Source organism: Hydra viridissima, unplaced genomic scaffold (genome assembly GCF_058129835.1).
Source record: "Hydra viridissima isolate aposymbiotic clone 2 unplaced genomic scaffold, HvirCarnegie_v1 scaffold_9, whole genome shotgun sequence".
Lineage (NCBI taxonomy): Eukaryota > Metazoa > Cnidaria > Hydrozoa > Anthoathecata > Hydridae > Hydra > Hydra viridissima.
The window spans coordinates 6,833,905-6,850,225 of record NW_028324308.1 but is presented as its reverse complement, the minus strand read 5'-3'; the positions used below and the strand labels follow the sequence as shown (position 1 = coordinate 6,850,225).

The window sequence follows — 16,321 nt, the reverse complement described above, 5'->3', positions numbered from 1 at the left end:
CATACTCTATTTGCAATTTAGCATATCAAGTGTAGCAAGTTATATATCATATATGATAAAAAAAAGAGTGTACTGCATTCCAAAAATTAATCTATGTTTATTATGTGAAAATGATAAATGTAGAACAATTAATACCTGTTAATCAAATTCTAGGTTATTTAAAGAAGAGATTAAGTGAGAGAAAGATCTGTATTTATTTGATTAGTCGTTTTAAAAAGTGTTTATATAAAGTTTTATGTTTTAAATGTTTATGAAACAAATTTAAGATTTTTTACAGTGTCTTATTACAATAAAAGAATTAACAAAAAAATAAAACAAACTTTTTAAATTATTACTTGTAAAAATAAGTATCCCAATACTTGATCTATGTTTTTTTCTAATTTATTACAGTAAAAAAACAGGAAGAATTAAAAGACCAAGGAGAAGTTATAGAACCACCGTAAGTGACCTTTAATTAAATTTCTTAATTAAAAAAAAAAGTATTTTCTTAGATTGTTTTTGGTAAATAATTTTAGTAGAAATCAGTTTTAACACATTGATTTTATCAAACTTGTTTTTTATATATTTTTTTCTTTTTGTATTATATTTAATATTTCACAATTTGCCAATTTATAACCCTAACTATAGTTCTGATTATTATAGATTTTCAGGGATCAAATGTTTAAAAAATTAAAATCTGGTTACACTTTCTAAGAGAGAAAATTACATTTTAATTTATGAAGGTCATTTTTTTTAAGTCAACAAAGTTAAAGTTGCATTAATTAAGGTGTTACATAGAAATACATCTGAATATTTTATAGAAATAAAACTTTTTCCCCTAGAAAGGTATGCCATGTAAAGTACTTTTGGAGTTTATTTAAGGTTTTTATCTTTAAAAACCTCTAGAAAAAACAGTTAGAGTCTAGCCTGATCAGCTAGAAATTTGAAATTTTTAGTAAGATTTTTTAACTGTAAGTTTTTTTTACACAAACATGTCTAACATGGCTTTTGTATTGATACAAAGATACATACTTGGGCTTTCACTAGCAAAAAGAAATAATAGTTTATATTATAGCCAAAGTTATTGAGCCTTAAATCTACCCAAACACAATCTTATTTTTTACCTAATTAAATAACTACTATTAAATCTCTTTAGCAGGATTAATTCTGTGCAAGTACTAATTTGCTTTGTTAGCAATGTGGATCATACAAGTAGTATACTAACATAAATGCTGGTTCTCACAAAAGATTCCACTATCCATAATTTTAAAACTGTAACTCTCAGATTATCAAATGATAATGAGGATAAAGAATTGCAAATAAAACTTGCAATTGCATCAAACATATATTTATACATTGCATTTTGGTCTATTAGATTGCATCTATTAGATTGCGTTTTGGTGATGAGTTCATTAGAAATGATTGTCTAAAACTGTTGAGCAACGTTAATCTTCTCTAGGAACTTATCACAACAAAAGAAAATCACACCAGCAGTTGGTTTTGTCAAAACTTTCAAACACTTCAATTATGTTATGCAATCTTGTGTGGGTAATACTTTGCACCCAAATTTTAAACACCACATAATTTTAAACAGCACAAGCATTTCAGGATTCCTATTGTAATTGCCAATCTCAATGACTCCAAAATTACATTCTGTTTTTTATCATATTACAAAATTTATCAAGTTAAAAAAAGCTGGAATTTTCATTAAACAATCAACTGAAGCTCTACACTCAGCATTTGCTTCTCAACAGATGAAGTACAAAAGAAATCCAGATCATCCCAGCTATGGAAAGCAGTTTTTCAACTGTTAAGCACAACAGCAATCACATCTAAGTAGGTCTGAAAATAGTTAAATTTTGAAAAAAAACAAATATTAGAAGTTAGAAACTGTAATTTTATTTAGAATGTTTTATTGAATGGTAAAAGAAGAATATTTGGAATATTTTTTGAGATCAGAAAAAATTGGAGACTATATTTTAGTTTCAAATTAACAGTTAAATGGATTTTTTTCATTTTAAATGTAATCTCTACTAAAATGTTTTAGCAAATATAATCATGTTTACAGAAGTGTTCCAATGAAAATAAACTTTTTGAAAAAATAATGATTCACAATTTGTTAGGAATAGTTAAAAACCTTGCAGAAAAAAAATCCTACTAATACTTCATTTACTGAACTGAAATTAATCTCTTAAACTTTTTTTAAATAGAAACATACTTGAGGTATTATAATTTGGGTATTCTTTCGTTATTACCAAAAGTCGATCAAAGTTTTAGTCATCTGTTGACAATCTGAGTTTTACATTTGAAAAAAAAAAAAGCAATATCAAACATTGCTATGTACACAGGTCAGAAATTTAAGGTTTAAGTTTACTATCCGAGTACCCCAAAAATGTTAACAAATATAGTAAGTGGGGCATCTGGACACTTCATTTTCATATTTAGAAAAATCTGGGAGGTATCACATTTTTAGAAATTGACATAGAAAATCTGCTAAAAAGTCATTATTTTCGTACTTAAAAAAACTAAATATATTGACAGAACAGTAAAATTAACATAAAATAACTTTATATTCCAAGTTTTTATGCTCTTAAATTTTGTATTTACACATCAACTTCATTAGACAGCTCTTAGATATATCTAAGTTGGTGAAAAAGGTTTAGATATGCTTGAATTATATTAGGAACATAGTATGCTTAGTAAAGTAGAACATATTGATAGTATATAAATAATTATTATTAATATTAGGAACATAGTATTAGAACATATTAAATATTAGGAACATAGTATGCTTAGTAAAGTAGAACATATTGATAGTATATAAATAATTTATTAGTATTGTAATATAGTAAAATATAAGTATTTATGTCTAATAACCTAATATATATAAATAATAATAATATAATAAATAATAAATAAAATATTTCAAAAACTGTTTGTACTAATATATTTATGTCTTTTTGAATAAATATACAAATTTTTTTAACTAAAGATTTCAATAATGTTTATGTTTTCATGTACAATTACTGTTCAATAACTTATAAATTATTTGAACTGAACACTTCAGCAATTCTTTTGCTTCTTTCCTTATGTTTGTTGCTGTACTGCGAGACTCCAAACCTGTTTATTACACTTTTCATCTTGGAATGGCAAGATTCAGATGTCTGCTCATTAAACTGCCCAAGGGAAAGGCCACTCAAATCAACAAATGTTTCCAGATGTGCTGTTACAGCATGTACTTTCCAAGTAACCGTGAGCTGTTTACCTAAAAACTAAAAAAGCTTACTATAAATATGTTTATCAATAACTTGGTTTTAAATACAAAGGGTAAAGAAAACAGCAATTACCTCTCTGCAATAGTCTTGCGCATCCTTATAGCTTTGTGTAAAACTTTCAATTAAAATTGAATAGTTTGGGTCAAGTTTATAGCCAAAGACACCATGAACAACCTTATTAAATTTTCTCATTGTTTCTAAGAGAGGATACAGTTCAACAGGCATTATCAACTCAAGTTTGTTGCAACTTTTAAGTATCTCTCTACACGTGTTTCCTTCAAATGTTCCTCCATGGTAACCTTTTCGAAGGCATCCAATGCTCTTGACCCAATCTATAAATCCAGGCCAAAGTTGCATTATAAATGCTGCCACATGGTTAACAAATCCCATCAGAAGGTGAAGTTCTGGTAATGGAATCTCTCTTGTTATACTTAGGGATTTGTCTTCTATCTTAAGCAGACAAGGATTAATGACATTCTAAATATATGGAAATAAATTTTTTTTATCCTATTTAAAATGATAAAATGGTAATGGATGATAAATTTCAAAAATATTTACAATATATTTATTCATTTACACCTTATATTCTTTCATTCTTTTCACCGGAGATCCTGCAGATGAATACAGTTCATAGTAATTATTCAAAGATTGAAATGTTCTTAACTCTCCAGCAAATAATTCTGAAGAACCTTCACACCATGCGCAAGCATACTTTCCTCCATGAGCCTAAAATGTTATATTATAATTCAATTTATAAATATATTGTAGGGTAAAAAAAACCTTTTCCTAATATAGTTTTTATCATGATATGTCTTATTATCTTAAAATTATTTAAAACAAACACACCGAAATTCCTAGCAATATGTTGATTAACTTCATGTCAGAAGCCAATGAGTACTTGCATTCATGCAACTTTAATCTTTCCACAATCATTGTCATGTTAGAATGATTCTCACTTACCCTTTAGCCTGAGTATGATCCTAAGGAGCTGCTATCTTCTGTCCTGTCCTTGGTTGGATCAAACAGATTTACTATAACTTTCATTGATCCTCCACCTATAATATATATATATATATATATATATATATATATATATATATATATATATATATATATATATATATATATATATATATATATATATATATATACTTACACACATACATATTTGTATATAAATATGTACAAATAATATTTTTTAAAACAAGTTTCCAAAAAGACGATAATTAAAATATCATAAGTAATATAAATTAAATAAATTAAATATAAATACCTGAATCTATTCCAACCTTTACAAATGTGTTTTGTGGAACCTGCCCTCGATATTTCATTACAAAATCCAGAAATGGGGCAAAGTCTAGGAGCTCATTCTGAGAATGGCTTGAGCTCCTAGACTTTGCCCTTGATTAGAATAAATTTCTTTAAGAAGGGAAGAAGCTACTTGTTCTTTTACTTTTTTAGAAATTTTAGAAATACTCTCAGAAAGATTTGTGCTACTCTTTAAAGGAGAACATTTGTGGGGTTTACCTTTAGCAATTTCACATAAACATATTTGGCAAAGTTTCAGTGTTGCTCTAGTTCCCTTTTTCATACTTTTATTTAATAATCTATTTCTTCCTTGACTGCATATACTGCATAATACTGAGCAATCTCTAGAGGTTTGCAAGCTAGACAAATCAGAATTTTTCCATTTTAAAGAAACTGTGTCTGCAATAGTTTTACCAGCCTTACAGAGATACAAGTTTTTCTTGCAACCTGGGCATAATCCTGTAGGGTAGGCAAATACTTTAAGTGAAAACTCAGGCTTACAGAAAACTTGAACCAGACCTTCCAAATTTTTATTAACTGGAACGCATTTGTTGTTCTTTTCAAGGCAGCAACAGCAAATGATCTTTTGAAAAAGTACATGATTTCTTTTAAAATGGTATTCTCTCTTCTCCTTAGAGAGCAGAGGAACCATAGATTCTATATATTAGGTATCTATAATAAAATAAAAATAAAAATGCGTAGTCAAAAAGAAATATATTTAATAAAAAATGTTTTTTTGACCAACTTTGTGTATTCTAATAATTTTTATGTTTAATATTAAATTAAAGACCTTGAAAAGTTGGTATATGAGCATTTTTTAAAATAAACTTCAACTTTCTGTCAGTATATTTAGTTTTTTTAAGTACGAAAATAATGACCTTTTAGCAGATTTTCTATGTCAATTTCTAAAAATGTGATACCTCCCAGATTTTTCTAAATATGAAAATAAAGTGTCCAGATGCCCCACTTACTATATTTGTTAACATTTTTGGGGTACTCGGATAGTAAACTTAAACCTTAAATTTCTGACCTGTGTGTAACAAATAATAGCACATTTTCAAATTGAATTCAGATTGCATTGAACTAAATTGAAATAAATTTTAGCAGTAAGCAGTTTTTTTTCTATTATTCACTAAAGAAGCTTATACTGCATCAGAAGCAAGTCTTCTTATAGCTCAAAATACTGCTAAAGTAAGTCAAACTTACACTGATAGAGAATTTCAAAAGTGCAAAATGTTTTTAATCCCCTCTCTATATTAAATGCAAACAGTTCTAAACTTCAGAGATTAATAAAATTCCTTCTTCTTGCCATAGAATTGAACAAAGTTTATCTCATATTATTACTGAAGTTGAAGGCCAGTTGCTAAATGATATAAAAAAACTGTAAAGCTTTTACTCTAGCTTTACAGTTTAAATCAGCAGATATTCTAGATAAACCTTAAATAGCAGTATTTATTGATCATCATATCAGAAGTGATATGATGATCAATAAATGAAAGAAGAATTTATCATTATGACAAAGGTACAAACACAGCAATGTACCCAAATAGGGTAAATGAAAAATGATCCTATGTATTAAGGTTTTTTCCAGTTTATGGCACAGTTCTCTAAAATTGTGCCATGAACTGATTTATTATTATGCAGGTAAACTTTTTACTTTTATAATTGTTCTAAAATCAGTGTTAGAAATGGTCAGTTTTATTTGATCAAGTGCAAAAACTCAGTTTAAAAACCCCATTGGGTCTTGAAGACAAACCAAGAGCCATCCTACTACTACATTTAATGGTGGATTTTCAAGCAGCAATGTTCTTAAAATATTTGAGTTATTAGAACAATTAGAACTATTAGAAACAATTTTTTTTTATTGGAAAAAAAATGCATTTCTGATTCTTAACAATTAGGTTTTTTTACTTGACCTTATGTTTTTGATAGATAATGTAACATTTACAAAATTTTTGTCGACCTTTTATCAACCCAGAATATTTTTAGTTTTAAGAAAAAAATTTTTAATCATTTTCCTCAAATAGAAATGTTTAGTTCTACCCCTAATATACATTTGATGACTGTAAACTTGTATCATACAGGAATAGGGTTACCATTTTTGGATTAAGATAAGTTTAAACACCACGTATGTAGTAAAAAAAAAAGTGTACAATTTATTTAAATTTTTGTTTTAACATAAGTCTGTGAATGTTTATTTTCCATTATGGAGTTTTTAAAGTCAAAGTGTTGTGCAAATCTTACCAAAAAATCTTTGTCAGAGTTATTTAGAGCAGCAATAACCAGGTTTTTTAAATTTTTATATTTAAAATTTTTTAAAGCTCAATTAAATTTTTTTGAATTAAATGGATATTTTTAAAAAAGTTAAAAAAAGCGTGTTGTCATAATAAGTTATTTACTCTATTCTATTTTTAGGCTCACTGGATTAAAACTATTTTTTGCCAGAAATAATATTGTTCGAGCAAAGTTAAAAGTTATCATGTTATCCAACTTTATGTACTGGTTGGTTATTGGGTTAGTCTTTTTAAATAGTGTTTCTGGAGTGATGCAATATTATAAACAACCAAAATGGATTGATGATATCATTAGTAAGGATTTGATTCAAATTAAATTGTTTGAGATTTCTACTGTTTAAAATTTCAAGTTTTAAATTTTTTTTCTCTTTAACTATATTCTTTTCTTTAGAGATATCAGACAATGTTTTTCTGAGTTTTTTTTTTCTGGAAATGTGTTTGAAGATCTATGCTTTGGGACCAGCATTGTACTTTAGATCTAAGTTTAATATCTTTGACTGTGTGGTAATGTAAAACTTGTTTGAAAGATGCTGGAATGTATTTACTTATGTTAATTGATAACAGTGTGCACATATGTTTAAAGAATGCTACATATAATTAATAAGCTAGTTTTATATTTTCATATCATTGCTATGTTTCTGATAATTTCTTTTTATGAATCAGGTTGTCATTGCAAGTATAATGAATTGGCTTTTAAGCAAATTTTCAAAAATAAATCTTGGAGTATCTGTGCTGCGACAACTGCGGCTTATGAGGCTCTTTAAGTTTACTCTGTATGTATGTATGTATGTATGTATGTATGTATGTATGTATGTATGTATGTATGTATGTATGTATGTATGTATGTATTGTATGTATTGTTGTATATATTGTGGTATGTATGTGTGTATACATGCATGCCTTTTTTGTTTAATAATAGTTGTCATAAGTATTAGTAAATCAAATGTGGAATTGTTTGAAAAACATTTTTTTTTTAACACTAAATACTTAAAAAAACTATATTTTCAAAAAGAAAGGTCTTGTGTAAATTTATCATAACAGCAATATGCCATTTTGTGTTAAATAGTAGATTTTAAAGCCCAAAGTTTATAATTAGAACACATTTGTTTACAATATTCTTCTTTAGGTATTGGAGTTCATTGAAGAATTTAATAAGATCAATTTTAGCAAGTATGACATCAATCATGAGCTTACTGCTTCTTCTAGCTCTTTTCCTTATGATCTTTGCATTGCTTGGAATGCAACTCTTTGGAGGGCAGTAAGTGCATGTCAGGCATCATCATCAACAATAAATTATTAAATTGTTTAAAAAGTTTTTTTTGCCATTTTTCAGTGAATTATACATAGATGAGTATACTATAATGTTATTTTCCAATAAATTTATGCTTAAATTTTTATATGGCTTAACTTATAGGTTAAGAGCAACAAACTCACGAACAAATTTTGATGATTTTTTTAATGCAATGTTAGCAGTTTTCCAGGTGGAAGATTGTTTACTTTTATTTGCATTTTCAGGGATTTTTTAAAAATATTTTAGTAACAACAAAAAACAACCATCAGATCAGTGTAATGATGGTGATGATTATATCAAAAAGTAATAATAATCGCAAAAACCATAACATTATCATTAACAATAGCAATCATATTAATAGTAATAATAACAATATCAATAACAACAATAACAATAATAATGATTACAGGAGTAACAATATTAACAATAATAATAAAATGAATGATGTTAGCAATTATGATATTTTTTGTAGTACTTATAAATTTTGAATGTATAGATTATTACCGGTGAAGATTGGAATAATGCAATGTATGATGGAATTTCTGCAAATGGAGGGCCAAAAACTTTTAAGGGGATTGGAGTAGGGTTATACTTTATCATAGTTACATGTCTTGGAAATTGTATCTTTTCACAAGATTAAGTTTTGTCTTGTTAAATTTTGCTGATGAAGAAAAATAATTTATTTGAAACTAATGCTAAAATAACTAATATTGTATCTTTTTTTTTTTTTTTTTTGTTAAATTTTGCTGAAAAGGTAAATTACTTAACATCAATGAACAGATGTTTTATTAAATGTGTTTTTGGCCATTGCCGTTGATAATATTTCATTGACAGCAGATGAAATAGAACAAGTAGCAGAAGAAGGAGCAGCTCGAGAGGAACATATGAAAGAGATTCATGAAAAATTTGCCCCTTTAGAACAGAAGTATGAACTTTGTACTTTAAACATTTTACTCTAAATTTTTTCTAATTTTTAAGATCTAAATTAATCTGCCTGATTTAAAGACAAAAAAATTCCTAGGAGGTTTTTGATTTTTGTACCAAATAAAAAGTAGTAAAATATTTGTAATAATTAAATTTCTAACAAAAACTCTTTTTTATTTATAATTTTAAAAGAATGGTTTTATTTTTCTGGTATTTATAATTTAAAATCTTTTTGCTTTACCCTTTTACATTCTATTTAATCTTTCTTTCTAAATTCATAGCTTTTTATTACATATTAAGTACTTAAGTATATTAAGTACTCTCAAAAATGTAAGTATTTTAACACTTTCTACCCCACCTATGACTTTTTAAAAGGAAATAATTTTTCTAGTGTCAGGTAAATGTCAGAAGAAAAATATGGTTGAAATGTCAATAGGTTTTCTCAAAATGTTATATTAAAAAAAGTAAAAGAAAATGTTTTCTTTTACTTTTTGAAAAATATCCTGAATTCATAGCACAAAAGCTTGAGTAGTTAAGCAGTTGCAGTAAAAGAACTTTCCTATTCACAAAGAGTTATCCTTTACATGTTGAGTTGTAGTATTTAAATATAAAAGTAGTATTAAAACATTTAAAGTGTTATTCTTTTTGAGTTGAGACTTTGAACAATGCCAAAATATGTGTAAGAAGACTATCAGTATCTTGTTATTAATATGGAATTTTGTTTTGTTGGATAAAAATATTCAAAGCCTTTTCAGGTCAATTTTTTTACTGTGGAGAATATCCTAAAGCTGTTCTTAACAGATTAAATTTTTATGTTAAAGAAAATGTTTAGCCAATTATTTTTCAGTGTGGATATAAATAAATTTACCAATACATTATCTGTTGTTTAAAATTTTTTATTTTATTATGTAATAACATTTTTGTTTGTTAATGATTTTTCACCTTTCCCTTTTTTGATTATTTTACTTTTTATTTCTTATTTTATTTTACCTTACCAATTTTTTAGCATAGAAGATAAAGCTTTTAGCATGGAAGATAAAGAAGATACAGTAAGATCTTTATTTTTTGTTTCCTATTTTTAAATAGCATCTCATAAAAGAAAGTACAAAATGCACACTTCATGACCAGAGTAACCGTGAGGTTTTTTAGCTCTCTAAGTATGCTTTTTAAATCCATATAGATTTAAAAAGTTATGTTAAAATTTTAAAAATTATTTTCTAGGTTAAACTTTTTTTAATGTTCTTTAATAAAATAATTTATGAAAATTAAGTTTTAAAATCCAATTATGTAAATAGTCACATAAATGGATTAGCTATTAAAAGCAGATAAAATATTATTTACTGATTTTATTTTAAAAAATCCTTCTAATTGTAAAAAGTTCAGTAAGCAATACAGTAGAGCAGAATTACTCCTTTTTATAGTTTTTTCATGCAAGAGAAAGGGACTCTACTCAGTATTTGCTAGAACGTGGTATTTCTTATTTTCACTTTTTTGCTGCAACAAAAGATGAGAATGCAGTAGATTTCTTAGCAAAAACTAGGATTTATCATAAGTTTATGAAGGATATAGTAGAAAATGTTTTAATTTGTCAGGATAATTCTGATATAGACACTGTAATTGTCCTTAGTAATGCTGGAACTGCTATTTATTAAGATGCAAATCATAAACCGTTAGGTACAATCAAAATATTTGAAATCAATACTATTTACAAGAGTTGTACAACAGCTTCTAAAGTTATAGGAAGTACCGGAAAACTGGAAAAAAAATTATATGTAGATCATAGTTAAAATAGCATCTGCAGACTACACAGGAAAAATGTCAGATCTCACAAATTTTTGCATTTGTGTCCTTTTGATTGTGTACTTATGCTTACCTATTCTGATTATGCAAAACCATCATTATCAGGTTCTATTGAGCTGTTTAAAAATGTATTCTGACAATATACAAATGAACAAACGATTATTATCAGGTACTATTAAGCTGTTTAAAAATGTTAAACATTAAAGGCTACTGAAATCTTCAAACACAAAATTTATCTTTTTTCTAAAGTAGAAAAAGTGGACAATCTGGATACCTGAAATTTTTTAGAATCATAAAAAAAGTTAGTATTGACAACTTTTATATTATAAAGCTTGTTAAAGAAAAGCAAATAAATAAAAACAAAATCAATAAAAGTTCAAAAACATAGATGGAGATGAGCTATTATTATTTATGTACATCAACATCACATAATTTATAAATGTTCCTATAAAGATTATTAGGTCCTTAAATAATGCATAATGTCCTTAAATGTTTTAGGACCTGGGGCTGAGTTGAGCCAATACCTTAAGTATTAACAAATATAACAAAGTAGTAAGAGGATTTTCAATATGACTTTTTTTTAATTAAAATTTAGAATTTTTTTGACAATTTCAATATTTTATTAACTCTACCAGAGTTTGTAATAGTTTTATAATTAGCTAGCAACATCTGAAATAAAATATTTAGATTTAAGAAACTATAAGACTTGACAGTCAGTCTGGTCATAAGTGTATAGAATTTTCGGTATATAAAAGTCATACTTTGAAGGAAATTTTCAAAATATAGACTTAAGCTCAATAACTTGCCATAGTTACCTTAAACTTATGCATGCTGCAAATAACTTGTTATGAACTTTATAAAAATTATATCTAAAAACTTTTCAGTTTTTGAAAAGTTTGTTTTATTTTTTGTTTATATAGTAGGTTTTTATATTAAACATATTTTATAATATTGTATAAGGATTACCAAGATGAATCTGATGTGATTGTTGGAGAGTTTGATACATTTCCTGTAGGTCAGAATCTTTTGCAATTAATTTTTTTTTTACCTCTAAACAAAAAATGTATTGTGTTGGATTATCACTTTAAGTAGGCATAAAGAAACTCTCCAATCATAAAACTTGGCTGGATGAAAAATTTTATGCACTTTATAATTTGATAGCGTTACACTTACATATTGTTTATTACTTGATTCTTAATGTTTGTACTTAAATATTTTTACTTATTAGTAAATTTATAAAAAATTAAGGTTTTCTATAACATATAAAGTTATTAACTATGTAACAAGTTTCCTTACATAAAATGATCTAGGTTTCTTGACATATTGTCTCACAAATTTGCATTTAAACTAAGAATGAATTTTAATTAAACAGTTGGTGCAAAACCTGGTGATAACTTCTTGGAAAATCTCAAAAATCCTGGTAGAATGATTAGCCTTCCACAGCCATATAAACCACCAATACTTGAACAAAATACATTATTTTTCTTGGTGCCATCAAATCCGTAAGTTGATTTAATTTATATTAAACCTTAAAGTTGATTTAGTTTACATTAGACAGGAATGACTTATAAATTATCTTATATCTGAATCTTATATTTTAATCTAAATTTTATATTTATATCTGAACCTTATATTTTGTATCTGAATCTTATATTTTAAATCTAAACTTTATCTTATTTTTTATTTTACCTTTAAATCTCATCTTATATCTGCATCCATCATTGTTTCATACTATTCTCACTATTCAACATTTATTTAAGCATATATGTATATAGTTTTTTACTTTTTTAGCATTCGAAAAGTTGTGCATGTTATGGTGTCATCCCCATACTTTGATAACATTCTTCTTGCGCTGATTTTAATTAGCAGTGGCTTATTAGCTTTTGAAAATGTCATAGATCCAAATGCTACAATTAACATTGTATGTCATCAACTTTTTTAAGCTGAACATAATTTCAGAAATTTCTTTAAATTCTATGTAAAATCAATGAACCTAAGTTAATAAGTTAAAATATTAAATTATTTTTTTTCAAAAACTTTGATTTATTCCCATATTTTAAGCTAAGAAAACAGATTATATAAATAGTTAGAGTATATAGATAAAAACATTTGTCCTATAGTTTAGCCATATTGATCATAAGCTAAAAGACAGATAGGCATATATATATATATATATATATATATATATATATATATATATATATATATATATATATATATATATATATGTAATAGAAAGTTTAGTTTTACTAAAGACATCATAAGTCATAATGAAGCTAAATCCAAACCCAATATTTGCTATATTTATGTTGTTGATTATGCTTCTGTAAAAAAGAATTTATGAATTATATAAATTACATTTGTTAGAGCTGTTCATTCATTATTGCATTCTTGGTTCTGAAATGCTTTTTTTAAATACTACTTTTGTCATAAATGGCACAAAATCACAAAATAAAAGTTTTTTATTTCACTAGATAAGGAAGAAAGTTTTTGTTTCTTTTATAGTTATATATTTGCAGGTACTTGGATATGCTGATTTTGGGTTTACAGCCATATTTACATTAGAGGTTGTTTTAAAGGTAGGTTTTCATTTTTTTTTTTTATTTGAAAATTAGGGAAAAGATATATTTCATTCTAATGTTTACTAGTAATAATTTGAAATTGAAGTTTATGCTTTCAACATTCTCAAAGGAAAAGTTAAAATTTTACGAAATTATCAAAATGGCATATTGTAGTTCTTAACTTTTTTAGGTGATCAATTATGGTTTTGCTTTCCATCCAGGGGCATTCTGTAGAGATAGTTGGAACTGTATTGATTTGCTTGTTGTGTGCTGTGCTATTACTTCTAATGTTTTGAGGTAAATTTTAACAGCTCAATTCAACAAATATTGAGATGCTATAATAATCCATGCTCATTTTATTTTTATTTCTTTGCCAATTTAATATTTCTTTCTAGCGTGAACAAGAAAAATACATCAAAAATAGTAAAGCAAATTGTTAAAATCCTTCGTATTTTACGAGTATTGAGACCATTAAAATCAATTAACAAACTTCCAAAATTGAAAGTAGGTTTTTAAATCTGTATGTAACAGCCTTTTATATTATATTACTACAATAGCCTTGCAGTTTGTAAGTTTTTTTTGTTTATTTTGGTTGTTTTTGGTTCTGAATTTGTTTTAGGCAGTATTTCAGTGCATGATCTTCTCACTAAAAAATGTCTTTTTGGTGCTCATGATAACATTTCAGTTCTTGCTTATCTTCTCCATAATGGGTGTACAAATATTTTCGGTAAAAAAATCATATTATATTTAGTATTTGATGATTTATTTACATTAAGAACATTATGCAAAAAACAAACAGAAAATTGAATTGAAATTTTAAATTTTATTTGATTTTTTTTTTTTATTACTTCATTTTAGTTCAGCTTCAAAATTTATGATATTGTATTTTATCAGTTAAAACATTAGTTTTATAAAAAGTATTTCTTACATCTGTTTTTTAATTGGGTCATTCTTGCTGTCTCTAATACTTTCATTCAGGGTTTTTTTTGGTACTGCACAGATAGTTCGATAGAAGAAGAGGCTGATTGTGAGTAAGTATTAAATAGTAACTTCATGAAGTATTTTATCAAAAGAACATTATTACAATTTTGTTTTTATAGAATTAAACTTATCTTTTATCTTAATTAAAAATAGCATCTTTTTTTGAAGAAAAAAAATTTTTCTCTCATATAAAACGCTATTTGTTTTTTCCTAAAATTTTACAGAAATTTAAAGAAGAATTAGCAATATGAATTAGAAATGATTGTGCAGACATCTATAGATAACAATTTTAAATGTTTTGATATCTGAAAATGAAAAAGATTGACTTTCATACAAAATCCATATAATCATAAGAAAAATACTTTTTAAAAGTGTTTACCAATAAATAAATCATTTCATTTGGATAATATTTGAATTGTCTAAAACCAACACCAAATTTGCTTTAATAGTCAATTTCTTAGTTGTATCAGAAAAATGTATTTACTATCTTCCCAAAATAAATTTTCACTCTGTACTTCTATTTCAACTTCAACAGAATCAACTTCATTGCTGAATAATCTAATAAACATCTTGTCAAAGAAGAAATCACAGAATTGGAGGTCTGAGTATTAGTTAGAAATGAAAATTGTTTTCTGTTTGTCCAGAATTAAGAAAAGTAAGTTTATAGGTCCCGGTTTTGAACCCAAGTTTTATAACATAAAAAATCATCTGAAGATAAATTTCTACCAGGTAATCAAAGTTACCTTTTTAAGTGTTCACATTGTGTCAGCAAGCCTGGTACGCACAATTGTTCATGACTTTTTCAGAGTGCCAAATTAAATTGAAAACACAACCACCTACTATGTACAATTTGGGATTAATTTTTGCTACAAAAAGATTTGATATATATCCACAATCTTTAGTTAATGTTGCTTTTGTTTATTAAAAATATTGCATTTTTGTTTTACTATTTATGTTACCTAGTATGAAATAATACTGTTACTGCATGGATTTTGTAAAGTGAGCAGAAAGTTAATTTTCTTTGAAGATGATAATAAATTTTGCTGGACATTAAGTTTAGAATTGTAAATTGTAAATTAAGTTTAAATTGTAAAAGTTGTTGGAATGTGTGTGTTTTCAACTGTTAAGCTTCATTTAAGAACATGTTTTTCAATTTGTCAAAATCAATGTTCATATTCAAATAGGCCAGGTTTCATAAGATTGATCCTTTTTTTAAAATCATCAACACTTTCTATGTGTTTTAATAATTCTTTAAAAGTGCCATTCATAATAAATACTACAGGATTAAATTTCAACCAGATAGCATACAAAAAAGCAATCAATGAAGTTCAGACATCAGTACAAAAAGAAAAAGGTTCCCACATCATTGGCAAAACTAAAAAATATTCTAATACAGGTGCAAAGAAATCTCTAGATAGGGTTTTCCTATATTTTCAATATCTTAGCTGTTGTAAAAAAAATTTTTTTTCCATATTTCAGTGGTTTTTTGTTTTTTGTATTTAGAGGAACTTATATCTGGTTTGATGAGAAAAATTATAATAATCCAGAAGTAAGTAGTTATTTGATTCTTCTGATCTTTTGAGTAAAGTAATTCAAAATTAGTTTATAGTTGTTATACAAAAAAGAATATCAATTTTTTCATTAAGGATCATTTAACTTGATCCCTGAGATGATTTTGCTCTGTATTGATGTTCTTAGTAAGACCTTTAGCAAAGTCTGAATGAGTATATTTAAATTAGTATATTATTATATTTAAATGAGTATATTTAAATTACAATTTTAAATATGTTCATTCAAATTAAATAAAAAGAATAATTTTAGTTTCTTTTTTTGTTACTTTTTGCTGACTTTTTATGTTACATTTTTTTAAAATTATTTTAAATTAAAATAATATTATTGTAATGTATT

The 16,321-nt window shown here is 25.9% G+C and overlaps 1 protein-coding gene and 1 pseudogene across 5 annotated transcripts in view; one reads left to right on the top strand and one right to left on the bottom strand.

The window, feature by feature from the left end:
- LOC145185115 (voltage-dependent calcium channel type A subunit alpha-1-like) overlaps positions 1-16,321 on the top strand; it is a 37,227-nt gene that overhangs the window by 10,230 nt on the left and 10,676 nt on the right. For 3 of the 4 annotated variants that reach the window (XR_016455607.1, XR_016455606.1, XM_090097674.1), the window contains exons 8-25: positions 391-439; positions 6,978-7,150; positions 7,248-7,360; positions 7,520-7,629; positions 7,983-8,114; positions 8,271-8,337; positions 8,644-8,767; positions 8,928-9,072; positions 10,078-10,120; positions 11,832-11,886; positions 12,244-12,373; positions 12,663-12,792; positions 13,391-13,450; positions 13,623-13,729; positions 13,828-13,936; positions 14,052-14,159; positions 14,411-14,463; positions 15,917-15,962. Coding sequence is in view for 2 of the 4 variants with exons in the window: in XM_090097674.1 (XP_089953800.1) it covers positions 391-439; positions 6,978-7,150; positions 7,248-7,360; positions 7,520-7,629; positions 7,983-8,114; positions 8,271-8,337; positions 8,644-8,767; positions 8,928-9,072; positions 10,078-10,120; positions 11,832-11,886; positions 12,244-12,373; positions 12,663-12,792; positions 13,391-13,450; positions 13,623-13,729; positions 13,828-13,936; positions 14,052-14,159; positions 14,411-14,463; positions 15,917-15,962 (1,754 nt within the window). In the remaining 2 variants the exon portion in view is untranslated. Of the gene's footprint in view, positions 1-390; positions 440-6,977; positions 7,151-7,247; positions 7,361-7,519; positions 7,630-7,982; positions 8,115-8,270; positions 8,338-8,643; positions 8,768-8,927; positions 9,073-10,077; positions 10,121-11,831; positions 11,887-12,243; positions 12,374-12,662; positions 12,793-13,390; positions 13,451-13,622; positions 13,730-13,827; positions 13,937-14,051; positions 14,160-14,410; positions 14,464-15,916; positions 15,963-16,321 lie in introns of those variants that run through there. The other variant, XM_090097675.1, reaches the window with a different exon arrangement.
- LOC149883788 (uncharacterized) lies at positions 2,995-5,230 on the bottom strand (annotated as a pseudogene). Its single transcript, XR_016455518.1, has 6 exons — positions 4,629-5,230; positions 4,528-4,596; positions 4,101-4,309; positions 3,834-3,980; positions 3,327-3,731; positions 2,995-3,251 (listed from the first exon to the last, which is right to left on the bottom strand). The product of XR_016455518.1 is annotated as an uncharacterized LOC149883788 (transcript).